The sequence below is a fragment of the Leuciscus leuciscus genome (genome assembly GCF_965113295.1).
Source record: "Leuciscus leuciscus genome assembly, chromosome: 15".
NCBI classification, from domain to species: domain Eukaryota; kingdom Metazoa; phylum Chordata; class Actinopteri; order Cypriniformes; family Leuciscidae; genus Leuciscus; species Leuciscus leuciscus.
Window position 1 is genome coordinate 18149946 of NC_138739.1, and position 16604 is coordinate 18166549.

Sequence of the window (16604 nt, forward strand, 5' to 3'; positions counted from 1 at the left end):
AACTGTAATATGCTGAAGAGTTACTGTAAGTGTTTTCTGAGGTTTAATTCATGGGACCATTTCAGTATTAATCAGTTTAAAGAATTATTAAATATTCATATGTTGTCAAATACTTTAAAAATGATATGTATTGCATTAATTAATATGTTAAGTCAACTAATATAAATGTTGACGCTGTTAAAATGGTTGCATCTGATTGGTCGCGTGTGTGTTCTCGTTGTCATGGAGCTCTCGCGATTGGCTTCATTCCCAGTAACAAGCTGTGATTGTGAAGCATCGCGTTTTGAGTCCTTACTGATTAACATACTCCCTTTCAGTAGCCTACTACAAAACCAGAGTCAACTGAATTCGATTGAAATATTTGTGTGAGCTGCTGAAATGACAAATATTGGATTAGGCTACCTTTTTAGATTGTGACGGAAAAAAATAATAAAAAATGTAAGACCGTATACACCCAAGTTTAATATTAACAAGATAAATGTAGCCTACTTGAGAATAGACTGTATCTGTATGAAACAAAAAATACATTCTGAAACCAATTGCCTTAGCCTAATATTAATGCTTCATGTTGTTTCTCAAATAGGCCTAAATGCATCTCATCTCAGGATAAAGAATAGGCTCAAGAATAGAATTTGTTTTCAGTATGTTATTTCTGTTGGATTTCTTTGTTCTTCTGTCATCATTAAATCTTGAAATCATCATAAAACCTTGTCTAGATGAAAAATGTCTATAAGTCGAAAACGAAAGGAAATCGAGATTCATAACTTACCGTACATCATTAAGAACAGCACGAGGAACATGTTCGTTCCAAATGTTTCTGTAGAGCTGTGACGAGTCTGACTTGAATAATATGATCAATGAGATTTATATATGTTTGTGTTCCGCTGAATCTCCGGTGTTTGTCGTCCTAAAGCTATAGCAAGACAGCCTGACAAGCCTGAAAACTAAACTCAAAACAGTCACAAAAATACAAAAAAACAACAACAAAAAAACTCCAAGTTTAGACTCTACGACACTAGACTTTTCTCAACGGTGTGAATGACGTTTAAAGAAGACCCAGTTTAATGTTATACTTGAAAGAAATACAGCCTACAGCAGAAATGTCGATCTGTCCTGGCGAGCACAGGGCGTGGCATGACGTGGTTTCTAACAGGTGTCGTGACAAGGTACCCTTGAAACTTTACCTGGTCAAACCAATGGTCCGCCTTTACTGCTAAATGCGTGCGCGCTCCCGCGACCGGGGATACATTTCAATGTCTCAAATTCATTTAGATGATAGATCTAATTTGATAGAACTGTATGGATCCCAGATTTATTCCACTTTTGTATGTCACCGTATGAAGCTGTTTGGTCACGTGCTTTTTCTGCTCTGCTGTGATTTGTTAGATATGGTGGAGAAAACCATAACCGTAAAAGTGTGACCACCAGATGTTGCTAATGCGCATTGTGTTAAAAGCTTCGAGTAGGCTAATGACCCCTTTGGGATGAAAAGGATGAAAGCCTCAAACACTTCAGAAAGCCTCGGTTTCCCATCACTCATAATAAGTTGCCTTAGTGACTTTTTGAATCAGTGCGCGTATCAAACTGCCAAAGTCAAGTGATTTCATTATTATAATACCTCAAACTCCTCTAAAAAGCGCGACTTACGTTCGTCTGTGTTTGGGTGTTGAGTCAAGTAGGCTATATGGAGGGGAAAACCTGCTAAATAAATAAATAAATAGATAAATAAATCCATAAAACTATAGGCCTATATAAATAATATAAATAGCCTAAATAAATAAATGTGCAAATAAATACATTAACCATATACATAACTATAAACAATTGAATATGTTAGGAAATAAATAATTAAATAAATAAAACGAAAGTTGGGGAAATGTTAAAGGAAAAGATAAACTGAAGTTTAGTTTTTACTTTTTTTATTCATTTTTGAATGTAGTTCCAAATTGCCATGGCTACCATATGCCTTCTGATGTTTGATTGACACCCTCTCATTATAGTTAGGGAAAGTTGCAGATTGCCAAAAAAAAATCTTACCAATAGCTTTTTTTACCATGTGTTCCTATAGGTGTCTAGTAACACCTCCCAATTTATCCACGGCCAAATCCTCGGGGAAACGCCTGGAGAGGCAATCAAAGTTGGGGTGCCCAGACGGCCTGGGTAAAAATAATGATTTATTTTAATTTTTATTTTATTTTTATATTACCTTTTGAGATGTCTAACTAGGGGTTTTTAGGGGTGTCGAATCTATCCCAGGACGCGTACCCACCAGATTTCGTCATGAGTCATTTTGTACCCACCACTTTTAACTTCCGTCCATATTAATTTGACTTTTGGTTCGATTTTTTTGACCGTTTTCAGTGGTTGTGAGTGAGGAGCAATATGAGAGAGAAATTTGGTAATCATTGTCTGACCCAACAAAAAAACATTATAATATTCATTTTATTTTATTTTCCGTGTTCGCATTTATGAGGGAAAAAAACAACGTGTCAGTTTAGGTTATGGACGTGAGCGCTCTGAAAGCGGCACTAAAAGACTGCTTTAAAACTTTCACAGAGACCTCAAACAGAACAGCTGCCTTTCTTTAAAGTGAATTTCGTTTTTTATTAATTATATCTTAATTTTAATCAATGTTTCATGAACCAGCTATAAAAAGTAAATATAGCAGAATCATACGGTGACGCATTGCTGCCACATATTATTTTTTCACCTCAATTATGTCTAATAACGAGATCTTATGTCGTTTTAAAATAACGATGCATTTTAATAGTTTATTAATGAACTAGTCTTTTCTAAATCAGTGTCGGCTGCCTGCATACATATCTCCACATCTCCGCTGTAATGTAGCCTATGCGCCTTTCTTACGGACAGGATTACATAATCAGATGGTAGCTATACCGTATTTGCTTTCGATTGGATTTTTTTTCGTTGGTGGACATTTTTTTTTATTAACTTTATAGTTATATTTCTCATGTCTGTGAGGCTTGTCTATACACTGTTTGTCAGTTCATTTTTGAGGCGTGCTCCAATTCACAGAGATCATGAAAGCGCGCCCTGTTCGTTTTCTTTTATTTTACAAAGGCACACCGTTTTCTTGTTGTTGTGAGTTTACACAAATAAAAGTAGTTGCGACTGATGTATTATTATATTCTGTATGACCAGAAATGGAGTGTTTTAAGTTGTTTCCACTGTTGATTGGAAAATGCGAGTGATGGCACCGGCGCCTCTATCCATGTCATAGTGCGCGCTCCACACTCCGCACAAACACTTGGATATGCGCTTCATAATAGCAAACATTTATAGGTTAACGTTAGAGCGAGCGGCCATGCCAGACGGATAATCCTCTTCATGTTTAACTATTCAAATTCTGTTGCATTTTATTGCGCCAGTTTGAAAAGGGCGGCTGAAACACTTAGCCTGCAGATAAACGCCCAACGCTGGTGTTTTTCTTTAAACAAATTCGTTTAGGCTTTAAAATAAATATTGTTTATGGGCTAATTAATGCCACAATAATTTGTTTATTTTATTGGCTAATTGTATTTTTCATTTTTGTTTTGCATTGAATATTTTCATTGAATGCATTGAATATTTGCTGTGCACCGCAATGCCAGAAATACACGTTAAGAGCCACCTATTTTCTTTATAATAAAGGGTTTCTAAACGCTTAATGTAGCCTATAATTAATGCATTGCGTTCATATTCTTTATCACTGAAGCTTTTTCTTTATTATAAGGGTGTATTATTCCATTAAAAAAGGACTGTTTATAAGGTGACAATCCGTTATACATCTTGAAGATTTTTGTATTGTATTGTATCTTCTGTTATAAACACGAAGATTGACATTTCGTTAATTAAACAAAATAAGAACACAATGTTGTAAAAAATAAACAACTTAGGCTATGTTCTCTTATATGTGTTTTGACTACTTTTTGTTTAATTATATCTCTAGGTAATGAAGATATAGCCTATTAACAATCATTCATAATCATTACTTTTACGAAGTGGACGAGCAGAGCGGAATATTCAGAAATGCGCTCTCCACTCACGAGCTCTGATCAGAACAAACCCGAACCTCACTGTCTGCTGAACTTGCGCAGAAACATCAAAATATAACCAGCTTTTTTAAATGGTTTTTAAAACTAAACACTATTTTAGCACAAATTATGAGCTTATTGGCGATTTTTTTTTTTTGATAATTATTGACAAAATTATAATAGTAATTTTTTTTTTTTTTTTTTTTTTTTTTACTTTTGGGTGGGCCTGTTGGCCGTGCCTGAGCTACAGGACATCGTCTTTCAAAACATAACCTGCGCGAAAGAGAGAAAAAAATGAATGCGTCATTGTACCCAGCACTTCTGAAAATGCACTTCCCAATGCGTCTCTGTCCCCAGCACATTTCAAACCAAACTGACGCCCATGATGAAACCCTCAGTAATTTTTTCCCCATCTAATATGTGAACACAATGAAAACATTATTTTTAACCTGGCTTTATCCAATACTCAGATTTCGTTTTTTAAAATATATGCAAATTAGCGCATATTTAATTAGATATAGCCTAATTTGCATATTTAAACATTAAATTACAGAAAACTTGTAATACATTTTTTTCTCATCTTAATATAGGTAATCAACTGGGAAAGTTTCATGGTGATATCTGCTAGTTAAAAATTTGACTCTATTCACCTGTAGTGTCTGGCCTTAAACCGATTTAGTAAGTTTTGTTTTGTAATTGTTCAATAAAACCAGATAGATTCGGCACCCCTAAAAACCCCTAGTTAGACATCTCTGGGCACCCCAACTTTGATTGCCTCTCCAGACGTTTCCCCGAGGATTTGGCCGTGGATAAATTGGGAGGTGTTACTAGACACCTATAGGAACACATGGTAAAAAAAGCTATTGGTAAGAATTTTTTTGCAGATTGGCTATATATATTATATAACGATTAGCATGTTGCGCCAAGGAGAAATAAATACGGAGCTATTCAAAAATGAATTCGGTTAAAAGGAAAGGTAAACTATCAGGTTAGCATTTTTTTGTTTTTGTTTCCCCAACATTTGTTTTATTAATTTAATTATCCTATTATTTATCTCCTCGCACATTTAATTATTTATATTTATAAAATGTATTAAATTTTATATTTGTATGCAGGAATATGTGGATTTATGTATTCATTTGCACATTTATCTATTTATTTGCGTATTTATTTACGTTTTTTCCAGGTTGCAAATGTTATTCACGCCAAGAAAAATGGTTATTTTAGAAACTGTTCACTGAAACAACATGCCATGACATCCGCTATAGGCAACCAATGGGAACGCCTATAGAGACCCTATACATTTGACGACATGCAACAACCAGCAACAAAGTGGTCGCTTGTGATGTGAACGGGCGGTTTTACTGCGTGTTTAAAGTGGTTGACATACAGCCAAGGAATATGGTTAATGCAGTTATTGTGTTCTTTGTGTGCTTGTGGCGTCTGATTGGTAAGTTATTAGTGTTTTTAATTATGATGTCCCTTATTTTCTTATATATAAAATAAACACTTAGCATTACGTTGGTTTTCGTTAAAAGTTTCACAAATTCTTATCTCTTTAATATCTGTACAAACGTAATTTATAAGTTCTGGGACATGCTGCGATTTTTAGTCTTAGGAATTCCAAAACAAAATTTGATATTTAGTTTTAAATCAGTCTTATCCAAAAATAATTGTTGTAGTTTCACTTCTGTTTTGCACACGAAAGTGAGTGGTGGAGAAAAATCACCTGACATTGAACTCCTGAACTTTTATTGTTATTCTTTAAAAGTTTACTGCAATTAATTAAACATTCACTAAAGAAAATGTCTATGAAAACACTAAAATCACTGATAACTTTAAGTCTGCTCATTAATAACAAACATCATGTCTGTTACAAAATATGTTCCCTTTTTTCTGTAGATGTGACAGATGAAGTGAAGTCAGTGTCAGTGATGGAGGGAGATTCTGTCACTCTAAACACTGATGTTACTGAAACACAGAAATATTTTTTGATACAGTGGACGTTCGGAAGCACAAGGATCGCTGAAGTCGAATCGGAATCAAAGTCTACGTATGATGAGAGATTCAGAGACAGACTGAAACTGGATCAAACTGGATCTCTGACCATCATAAACACCAGAACCAATGACACAGGACTTTATCAACTTAGACTTTTCAGTAGAGGGGCCAGTTACATGAGTTTTAATCTCACAGTCTATGGTAAGTAGAGAATAATAGTAATTTATAAAAAAATATTTTCTTTTCACTATTCCATAATTTTATGATGTCTCAATGGCTTTAGTTCCATTTAATATGTGGATATACTATAAAATAAGATCAGAAGTGTGTGATGAGACTAACGTCACAGTAACATCTGTCATTATCAGTGACTCCACAATATTCTTCATCATCAGAAAGATCGCCATGCCCCAATTTATTGTCATCCAGCTGTGCTGTGAACCATTCAACCGTCAACCAGACTGAGGACAGCAACATTACTGAACTCTGTCAGCCAAGTTCAGGTACATCACTCACTCTTACTCTGTTAATGTTTTCAGTCAGTGCGATATTAGTTTCTGTAAAGCTTTAAAAGATTATGTCAGAACGGAAACACTCGTGCAGTTGTGACCAAACATATTCATAAGTGTTGTTTTGTTACTGCTGATGGTGGCTGAACCATCAACCACATAAACCAATTCAAATTGCAAGATTTTTATTTACAATGTATTTATGCATTTAACAGATGCTTTTATCCAAAGCGACTTACATTGCATTCAAGGTTTACGTTTGATCACCACATGCATTCATAGAAAGATTGAACTATTTGTGCACACAAGTGCATTTGAAGACTTCAGAAAGCCGTCTGAAATTTTCTTCTAGAATGATCATTTTTATTAAGCTTGTATGTTTATGTTTAGTTATTTCCCTTTGATGGCAATGAAAATGACCTATTAATTGTCATTAAAGTGAAATTACTGAACCTAAATATACGAGTTTGATAAAAATGCTAATTTTAAAAGAAAATTGCTGATAGCACTTAGAGGCTTTTGCTTCTGAATTCTTCATTTGCTGTTTTTTTTTTCTTTTGTGATTTAACTGGAACAGAGAACAGACCGCAGAAAAGCGACCGAGACGTGAAGCAGGTGTGTGTGTGTGTGTGTGAGAGAGAGAGAGAGAGAGTGAGCGTAAGTGGGCTGTTGCTTTAGAAAACATTAGTGCAAAAAAAGATCTTGGAGAAAGAGTCACATAATCACAGGTTCCCACAAGAGCTGAGGTTAAACAAGGGCTGAAGCTCTTAGAAGACTCTAGAATTATATTATTTGCCTTATTTTACACAATACTAGAAAACAAGTAGTGAAAAAGGGAACCACTGTAAATGCACAATTCTGATTTAGTGTTTTTCTTTTTATTTCAGCTCACATCCACTGTTGTGGTTTTACTGAAGCTGTGATCCGATTGGTCGTCTCTGCTCTGGTGGGCGTGGCTACTGTTGCTGTGCTGGTTTATGACATCAGATCTACAAGAAGTGAGCTGATCAGAGAAGAAGAGACCAGACATTCTTTATGATTTAGTTGGTTGGACATCACTTAAAATTCGTAGACAACAGCACTGGTATATCTTTATTTATAAAGCTATACTTGGCAAATTTCCACTGTACCTCTGTAACCTCCTCTCTGTTTGCTCTGGTACCTATCAGCTACGCTCCTCAAAGTGGTTGCTTTTTAAGGTGCCACGAGTTACAACCGAATTGGGAAAAACTGCTTTTTCTTATTTAGCACCTTGGGGGTGGAATAATCTACAAAAAGAGCTAAAGTTAGAAACCCTTATGTCCATAAATGAATTTAAAACTACTGTAAAGAGTGTTGTGATGGAGACATGTTCTTGTTTTTCTTAAGAGTCTCATTGTGTTTTTATATTTTTATTTTTTAACAATTTGTATTTCTTTTATCGTGAAAATGTAATTTGGTGTTTGTTATGTATGCATTTGTGTGATTTGGCTGCTACCTTGGCCAGGTCTCTCTTGTAAAAGAGATTCTGAATCTCAATGGGACCTCCTGGTTAAATAAAGGTATAATAAGACATCACTGTCAGACCTCTGGAGTCAAATCAGACCAACAGTGTGAACTGAGCAGAAGGTTTAGTTCCAGATATGTTTGCTGAAGTTTACTGGTATAATCATGAAAATAAAACATGCATTAATACTCGACAGCTTTCCTATACTTGCACAGCTGTTTATTAACAGAATGTTTTAATCTATTGAAAATGTATTGATTGTATTTGCACAGAATATAATTTTTATTGATCTATTCAATTAAATTCATGACTGCATACATAATTACCCTAAACAAAATAATAATTAGCAACACATGATGCATTAGAATAATTATAAGCTTTGTTGAAATGACTTTTGGTGAATGTTTTTCGTGACTTTTAATAAAGATTTAGTTTTACAACAACTATTGTCCACTTTTATTATCCTTCCTTAATATATTTCAAGGTTGTATGTGATTGATAGAATTCACGTGACACACTAAAACCTTATTACATTTTGTTTTACTTATTTGGAAATGAGACATTTGTACCACTCACTCTGAGACATTTCAAATGATACTAAACATAATACTCAATGATAATCATTCACATCAAACCATATGTATTCTTGTGTGAGTTTTAGGTGTGTCTGAGAGAGAGAATGAAATGTAGATTAGGTGAGACTGCATGGGGGGGGGGGGGGGGGAGGTCAAATGTTCATTTCCAGCAAGATCCATTGTCTTATTGAGCAATGGTCATACTTCAACCAGTTTTTCCAGTCTTACAGTACTCTGCAGTAGAATGACATCTAATGGGGTGGAGGGATAGAGTTGTGCTTAGGGTTAGGGTGTGGTTAGATATTCTAGCTACACCCATTAGGCCCAAATTACATTTGCTCCTTCTCACTGGTTGTCTAGCGGGGAGGAGCTAGACGTAAGCTCCACCCATTTTAACAGTCCACCTGGAAAACCATCGCGATGCCAAACACTCTCACTGTGACAATGAGCGCTTATCAGGATCAACTAAATGCTGGATTTTCAAAAGCATGTGAAGTTAGCAGCAGCACTTTTGCAGTAAACTTGCACAATGTTCTGGAATGAATAGTTTATTGGATGCAAGCCAGTCTGTTATTGTAGGGACACCGTCTTTACATTGTAATGCCCGTTAACATGACGTGGATCAAAACAATTCATACTGGGACTTGTGCTAAAATTGTTGGATTAGAAAAGTTCCATCAGCCGCCACTGCTTCTGAAACTGTCAAAAAGCTAAATAATCTTTTAAGTGTCAAATAGATCAGAGTTTCCCTATTTCTGCACCACATTGACTGTCTGGAATCAGTTCAGATGTAGTGAACAATAAAGCTAAAGCTATTCCAGTACTGATGTTTGGTAATTGTAGCACCATGGATCATTTGAAAGTGTCACACGTCCTGAGTGAAGACAGCGATTGGTTAACTGAGGATTGTGTCTCTGTGTAGTGCCCCTGAAAGGGAGTGTGTTTATCAGTAACCATTTAAAATGCGATGCTTCACAATCACAGCTTTCACGAGAATCAATTGTGACAATAAATCAACAATTATTACACACAAAAAATGCATCAGCTCTTATTTAAACATATTTTCTCAAATCGATGCACTTCAAGTTTAACAGAGTAAATAAACCTGAGTATGTAGCCTATGAGGTAGTGTATATCTTAAATTAAAGCATTTACACTCCCTGTATTCACAAAATTGCATCTAATTTAAAACACACATAATGATATAATCACACATTCATCTTTTAACCAAACAGAATAACTCTCAAATAACATTTATATTTAATCATCTTACTCTTTTGCTTTTTAGCCAATAGCTTAATGCTGTACTCAACCCATATTGCAATTTAAATTTATATGTTTATAAAACACACAATATTTAGTTGAATGTACTTAGAAAGCATACTATTCATTTGTGTGCAAATGGGCATTATATATACACCTAAAAGGGAGTATGTTTATCAGTAACCACTCAAAATGCGATGCTTCACAATCACAGCTTAAGCCTGGTTCACACGGCAGGATAATTAGGCCGATTTTAGCCCCGATTCACCCCTTCCGACAATCTTAAGGATGCTCCGATTATCGTAAAATAATCTGATCAGATATTCCTGCCGTGTGTGGTGTGTTAAGACTGCTCTCGTCTGCCTGGAAGGACGTCGGGACCGCTCCGATCTCAAATCGGGGATATCCAACATGTTGGATTTATTTGGCCCTGATTTCTTCTCGTGTGTGGTGTCCCCCGAGCACGCAGCCTGTGGATTGTGGAGTGTAGCCAATCAGAAATCGAGGTGACGAGGCGCGAGGAAACACCGGGAAATATAATCAAAACAGCCGGCGGCATGGCGCACCAGAAAGTCCGGTGGACATCAGAGATCATCGCCTTTTATTTTGATAACGGTTTTTTTCGGTTAAAAACAAACTACAAACTATTGCCACTGCATCCTCTTCGTCCGCCATGATTGTTTACTCTGAAGTCACGTTTGATCTCGAGGTATTGTGCGCGATTTCCCGTCTGACCTGGGAATGCTCGGGAGTTAAATCGGTTCGTGTGTGATGTGTTGATTTTGCCGTGTGGCTGCGCACCACACACTGTACGACCAAAACTGTTAGACCCGTGATTTTATATCCCCGTGTGTGGGGTCTCTCAGGTTTGGAAAATCGGCCGACAATTTTTAAATCGTCCCGTGTGAACTGGGCTTTAACTGAGAATGAAGCGAATCACGAGAGCTCCCTGATAACGAGAACACGCACGCAAAAAATGGGAAATCCAAATCACAAACGTGCCTTGGAAAAATTGGAAATGGGCTTGAATAGGCTCTTGGCCAGACGGACTTGCAGAGCAAATCTTAAATTTGCCGGAACTTCGTCAAGGTTACAACATATGAATATTTCATAATTATTCAAACTGATTACTCTTTGTATAAACTGAAAAGGTCCCATGAATTAAATCTCAGGAAAAACCATAGACTGTAAAAAAATATGGACGTAGTGTCCGTGACGTCACCCGTAGGTTTCTGAAGAGCATTTTTGAAGCCTAAAGTGGGCGGAGCCGGCCGTCGCCATCTTGGCCTTGCGTCACTCAGGATAACAGAAAATGGGCAAAGAGGTGGGGCGTGAGTGGTGCTGAGGAACCTGGCTAACTGAAATCACGCCCACCTAACTCGACGTGATCCGAGTTAGCTCAGGCTGGGGAGATAATGCTATAACGTTATGCTACTGACAGTACCAAGTCTGCGACTGCACAGGGCCTCGCGCTAAAGTGACAGTTGATGATGTAAAGCCAATTAAAAGTTCCTATTTTTGCCCTTCGAAATATTATAATAGTTAAAAGACATGGCTACAAGTGAGACTGTGTATTGTGATTCTGTTCTGTTCTGCTAGTTGAAAATGTTTTATGCAGTAACTTAATATTACTCTGAGAGAGTGTGTGTGACAGTGATTTGTGCATGTCAGTCACTCTTTTTTTATAGTCTATGGTCCGTCAGCGCGGCATCGCTCGTCAAGTTCGTAGAGAGCTTATTCAGTCCATTTTGAATTCTGATTTTGGCCGCCTCTCAAATGGGTTAAACCATAGATATATTACCTATGAAGTTAAAGTAAATGCGCTAGAAATCCACGCTCATTCAAGGATGTGCATTTATTGCATGGACGGAGAAAGCGCCGACACCTGCAGGATTTCATCTGACGGTACATGAGCATATTATAATCTCTATCTGTTCCGTGAGAGCAGAACGAACGAGCCTTTATTGACGTTTTTAAATCTGAAAACTCCAAAAAGGAACGAAATTGTCAGACATCCATTAGTGCATGTTCACAGAGGAAAACAACTGAAATACAGCGCTGGTTGTTCTCTCGAACGATACTCGACGACAACGACGGAATCCTAAGCCGTGGGCGAAGTAATGGGTGTATTAAATTGTATGAAAGAATCCCGAAAAAAGCACAAAACACTGCAGAGATGGCAAGTTCAGCAGCTAACAGTTGCTGAGGTGAAGTGACGGCTAGTAACAGCAGACAAACGGCTAGCATTGACATCAGCGGCAATCCACCTGTCACTCAAGAGGCCACACCCTTAATTATGCAGAACTTTAAATATTAATCAACTAAACAGATGAGTTATAAAAAAATTCACCCCCCTCACAGTTGTTATGAAGGGCAAAATTAACTGTATAGACCAAAGCCACAGAGAGAACCAGGCTGTAAACATGTTTTTTTTCTGCAGTAAAGTTGGTCGTTTTAACATGGGGGAGATACAGATTTGACTCACTTGTGCAGCCAGCCTCAAGCGGCCAGTCAATGAATTGCAGTTTAACTCACTTCCGTGTTGGTTTCAAGAGAGAGACGGGGAGGTTGCCGCTTGGGAAAAACACATACCGGTATAATAACTCTTCAGCATATTACATGTGCTCGTGCTTCATCAGTTCTCAGTAGTTCTTCAGCAGTGAAGAAGAGCAGGCTCAACACATGTCTTCTCTAACCTGCTGTTAGTCATGTGCTCATCACACAAGAACTCATTCCATCTTTTTCCAGCACACAGGTTCATGTCTCACTTTCATAAAATCAGAAATCTGCTGTTGAGATCGATTGTTGATGACGTCAGAGTGACTGACAGTGGTGGGCGTGTCTTATCGCATCATACTGAACTCTGCTGCTCATTCTGCTGCTCATTCTCTCCATCAGGATCAGCTCCAATCAACAGCGGTGACATCTCTGGTTCATTCACTCGGTCTCCTGAGGAATCTGACAGAAAATAAAGAGACAAATCACAGAAATGAAAATGCTTTTGCTGCATTTACATCTATATGGATGATGTCAAAGCTACACAATCTCAAGAGTTTCTAAACATGTACACTAAACAAAAACAAATATAGCTAATATTTTTACAATATGAATAACTACACATCTTTTTCCTTGAAAAACGTAAAGAGAAATGTTAGATTTTGTTCACACTTGTAGTTCAATTAGCTTGGTTCCTTTGGTCCGGACCCAAAAAAAAAAAAAACATTTAGTCCTAGTCCGCTTAGAGTTCACATTGGCATTTTTAACACTGAACCTAAAGGCATAGGGATATGTTCACAGTCTGACTGGTTGGCTTTTATCATTATAGCGGCTACTCAATCCAATCCACTTATGACGCACAAATAAAACATCGGAGAAGAAAATCACTTTTCTTGCTCTTGTTTATTGCATTTGCACAGATTGATGTTTCTCGATGGTACGAAGTTTAGTGGTCAACAAAGAATACATCGTCCCTGCTCACCCCCTTTCCCTATCACAATCAATGAACAGGTGACTAATATTCACATTCCTACATAATCCCATGACCCTACACCGTGATCACGTGACAATCAAAACCATTAACGCTTTCATGTCTACTACAATCATGTATATTTTGAGACACAAATCACCGAACATCCAAACCAATGCTGTGTTCTGGGCTCACTGTGTGTCGTAGCCGAAACTATAATGGTATTTTGAGCAGCTGAACTGAGAACTCACAAAGAGCTCATAAAATGTGTAAAAAAGTCAAAACAGGTGCAGCAATCCCCCCATCACTGAACTGTGAAGGGCAACATCCCGATTAGGACGAGAAAAAAGCATTCAGTCCTTTTTAGGGTCACATCTAGTGACATCATGTCCAGTTTTTGGTTGGTTTACATGTCATTTGTCAGTGTTGCGTTCATATTTAATTCGAACCGCACCAGAGTTAGTTTGGCCAGCTTGTTTAGTTCGGATGGCTGCGTTCACACTCATTCAAATAAACCGCACTAACTAACTAGTGATTCGCACTGCTCACATAATCTGGAACGGGAAAGCACTGTTGGAAAACCGCTGAGGACTGTTTTTTAATAATTGTTGTTCTACTCACCAGTGACCGTCACATTGAATCTTCTGAATGTGGTCTGTTCTGTGTTGATGATCTGTAGTTTATAATGTCCAGAGTCTGTAGTTCTGATGTTTCTGATGGTCAGAGATCCAGTCATCTTGTTCAGCTCCAGTCTCTCATTATTAATATCAGTTATTTTTGAATCAGCTTTAACAAGAAGACGGTTTTCAGCTCCAAACGTCCACAGTATCAGATCCCCTGGCTGTATTGTAGCAGCAGTCTGGAGAAGGGCAGGATCTCCCTCCTTCACTGACATTGAACTCACTTCATGTCACAGCAGCAGCAGAAACAGAGAAAGACAGAAAAACAAATGTTTGAATTCATTTTGTTTGCATTTTCAACATCACATACATTTAGATGAGATTTTTGCCAACTATTTTGGCATGTTACTAAACATGAACTTCATTTTCATTTTTTTAATCCCATAAGGGTGCAAGAAAACGAAACATTCATAAGTAGAACCATCTATTTTGCTTTGGTTTCTTATGAGGTATACGCAAATTTTCTCTTTAATTAATCGCGATTAATCACACCTAGATTAAAGTTTTTTAACTTTTATGAATGAAGGCCAGTATCACCGATACCAATACTGCTACTGATGTCTCTATGAAATAGATTTTTTCTCTCTCAATTTTAGCCATTAATTATAGCCATTCAACATTACGGTATAACTAAAAGCTATACATTTTCAAATTTATTAGGCTTTAAAAATATTGGCAAAATTATTATTTTGGGAAACTACGGATGGATTAATTGTGTTAAATATTTTTAATGTGTTAAACTGAAAAAAAAAATTGCGTAAATTTTTACAGCACTACTATATTTTTACTGTTTGATGAGCAGATACACTGTTCGTAAACACACTTTGATAGAATTCATGCAACAAGGCTTCAACTGAACATGCAAATATGCAGAAAAACTTATATCGCTCCTGCAAAACTTATTTTTTTTTTGGACTAACAACTTACCCAAAAAAACCCAACCTATAAAGCATGCGCTAATGCAGACAAATATAACATCAAACCAGATTATACAGTTCTCATAGGAATGTTGTTGTAGTAAATGTATATTAATGTTATTTAGCCTTTTACCATAAAAAAACTATATTTTTAGTTTTTTTTGTTTTGTTAATTTAAGTTTTAATATTATGAGAATAAAGTCATAATGAATATATCAACAAAGCAGTCAGATAGCAGAGCAGAAGATGAATTCACAAATCATAAAGCAGAATGTGCTGTAGTATTTACATGTTTAAGCCATGGAATGATTTATAGATGTATTAAAATAAATAATTTCAAACTATATTTTATAGGGCTGGGAATTTCATTATTTAATTCAGTTCATTTTAATTATTTAACTTTTTCACAATATTTCATGTAGTACATGTCAATTTTTCTTAAGGAAAATATCTAAATAATGAAGTCTCTCTTGGTCCAGAGTTATTTTTAGATATAGTAATCAACAGTCAAATTCAAAGCTGTAAACAAACATTGGAAATTTGAAATTGTCTTTGAATGAAATAAGCTACTTCTGTTACTTCAATTTGTCAAATATAAAAACTTAAAAAGTGGCGTCATAAAGGTGTTTTCATTATGGGTTATTTTTATCTAGCAAACTACTACAAACACTGAATGGTTTTCATGAGGTAAACATAACGTTTTACGTGAAACATAAAAGTCAAGGCTATAACCACATGTTGAACATTGGGGAGGGGAGTGCAAGTTTTTGAAAACGTGTATTTGTGAAAACGATGACGTCATGCACATGTATACTACGTGTTCAGTTTATAGCCATGAGGTGTTTCTTTACAAACATCACCAACTACTGTTCTGGCATGTGTTCATACAGTGTTTTTAGCCGGTTTCGGATCTGTGTGAACAGGAATCATTTTGACAATGATGTCATCTGTACGCGCAAAAAACGCTAAGTAAAAACTTTTCCGTTTTAGTACATAGATGTTCTGTAAACGTATCCTAAAACAGCAGTTTTTCGAGTACAGACGACAACGTTGTCAAAACAATCCCATTCACAAAGATCTGTGAAAACAACAGAAAATGCTGTATTATTAAGGCCAGTAATTGGCGATGTCACTTTTGTAAAGAAACACTGCATGAACATTGTTACCGTTTTCACAAATTCGCGTTTTTGGAGATTACATGGAAACAATAATGTTTTTAGTTGACAACGGTGTTGTGTAAATGGCCACTAAATATCATCATGTGATTAAGCTGATTTAAGCATTTTGAGACATCTCAGTGTGGATGAGCAACTTTTGGAAGAAGCTTGAAAATTCTAGTAATGAAATCTGATCTAGTAAAGATCAGGCCTTTCCTAACTGAGCATGCAACACAACTTCTCGTCCAGGCCCTGGTCATCTCTAGGCTTGACTACTGCAATGCTCTTCTGGCTGGACTTCCATCATGTGCAACTAAACCTCTACAAATGATTCAGAACGCTGCAGCTCATCTTGTCTTCCACAAGCCCAAAAGGGCCCACGTCACTCCTCTGTTCATCTCTCTGCAGTTTCTACCACTCGCTGCTCGCATCAAGTTCAAGGCATTGACGCTTGCTTACAGATCTATCACAGGCTCAGCTCCCTCCTACTTTCACTCACTCCTACGAGCCTACATC

General features: G+C 36.7%; 2 protein-coding genes across 10 annotated transcripts in view; one reads left to right on the plus strand and one right to left on the minus strand.

Annotated features, from left to right (window-relative positions):
- The window catches only part of LOC309476067 (uncharacterized protein), a 112297-nt gene extending 101373 nt beyond the window's left edge, over positions 1-10924 (plus strand). Inside the window, exons 1-6 of one of the 3 annotated variants that reach the window (XR_014197920.1) lie at positions 5352-5484; positions 5937-6236; positions 6404-6538; positions 7432-7568; positions 8094-10092; positions 10794-10924. The gene's annotated coding sequence lies outside the window, so the exon portion shown is untranslated. Of the gene's footprint in view, positions 1-5351; positions 5485-5936; positions 6237-6403; positions 6539-7431; positions 7569-8093; positions 10093-10793 lie in introns of those variants that run through there. The other 2 variants (XR_014197918.1, XR_014197919.1) reach the window with 2 other exon arrangements.
- Positions 1-16604, minus strand: part of LOC309476017 (uncharacterized protein) — a 66810-nt gene that overhangs the window by 23119 nt on the left and 27087 nt on the right. The window contains exons 6-7 of one of the 7 annotated variants that reach the window (XM_082139104.1): positions 13956-14237; positions 11533-12826 (exon numbers count right to left, since the gene is read on the minus strand). The exons of 4 other annotated variants lie outside the window; for them this stretch is intronic. In XM_082139104.1, coding sequence (XP_081995230.1) covers positions 12720-12826; positions 13956-14237 — 389 coding nt within the window. In that variant the 3' untranslated portion in view covers positions 11533-12719. Of the gene's footprint in view, positions 1-10818; positions 11036-11532; positions 12827-13955; positions 14238-16604 lie in introns of those variants that run through there. 2 more of the 7 variants (XM_082139102.1, XR_014197904.1) reach the window with 2 other exon arrangements.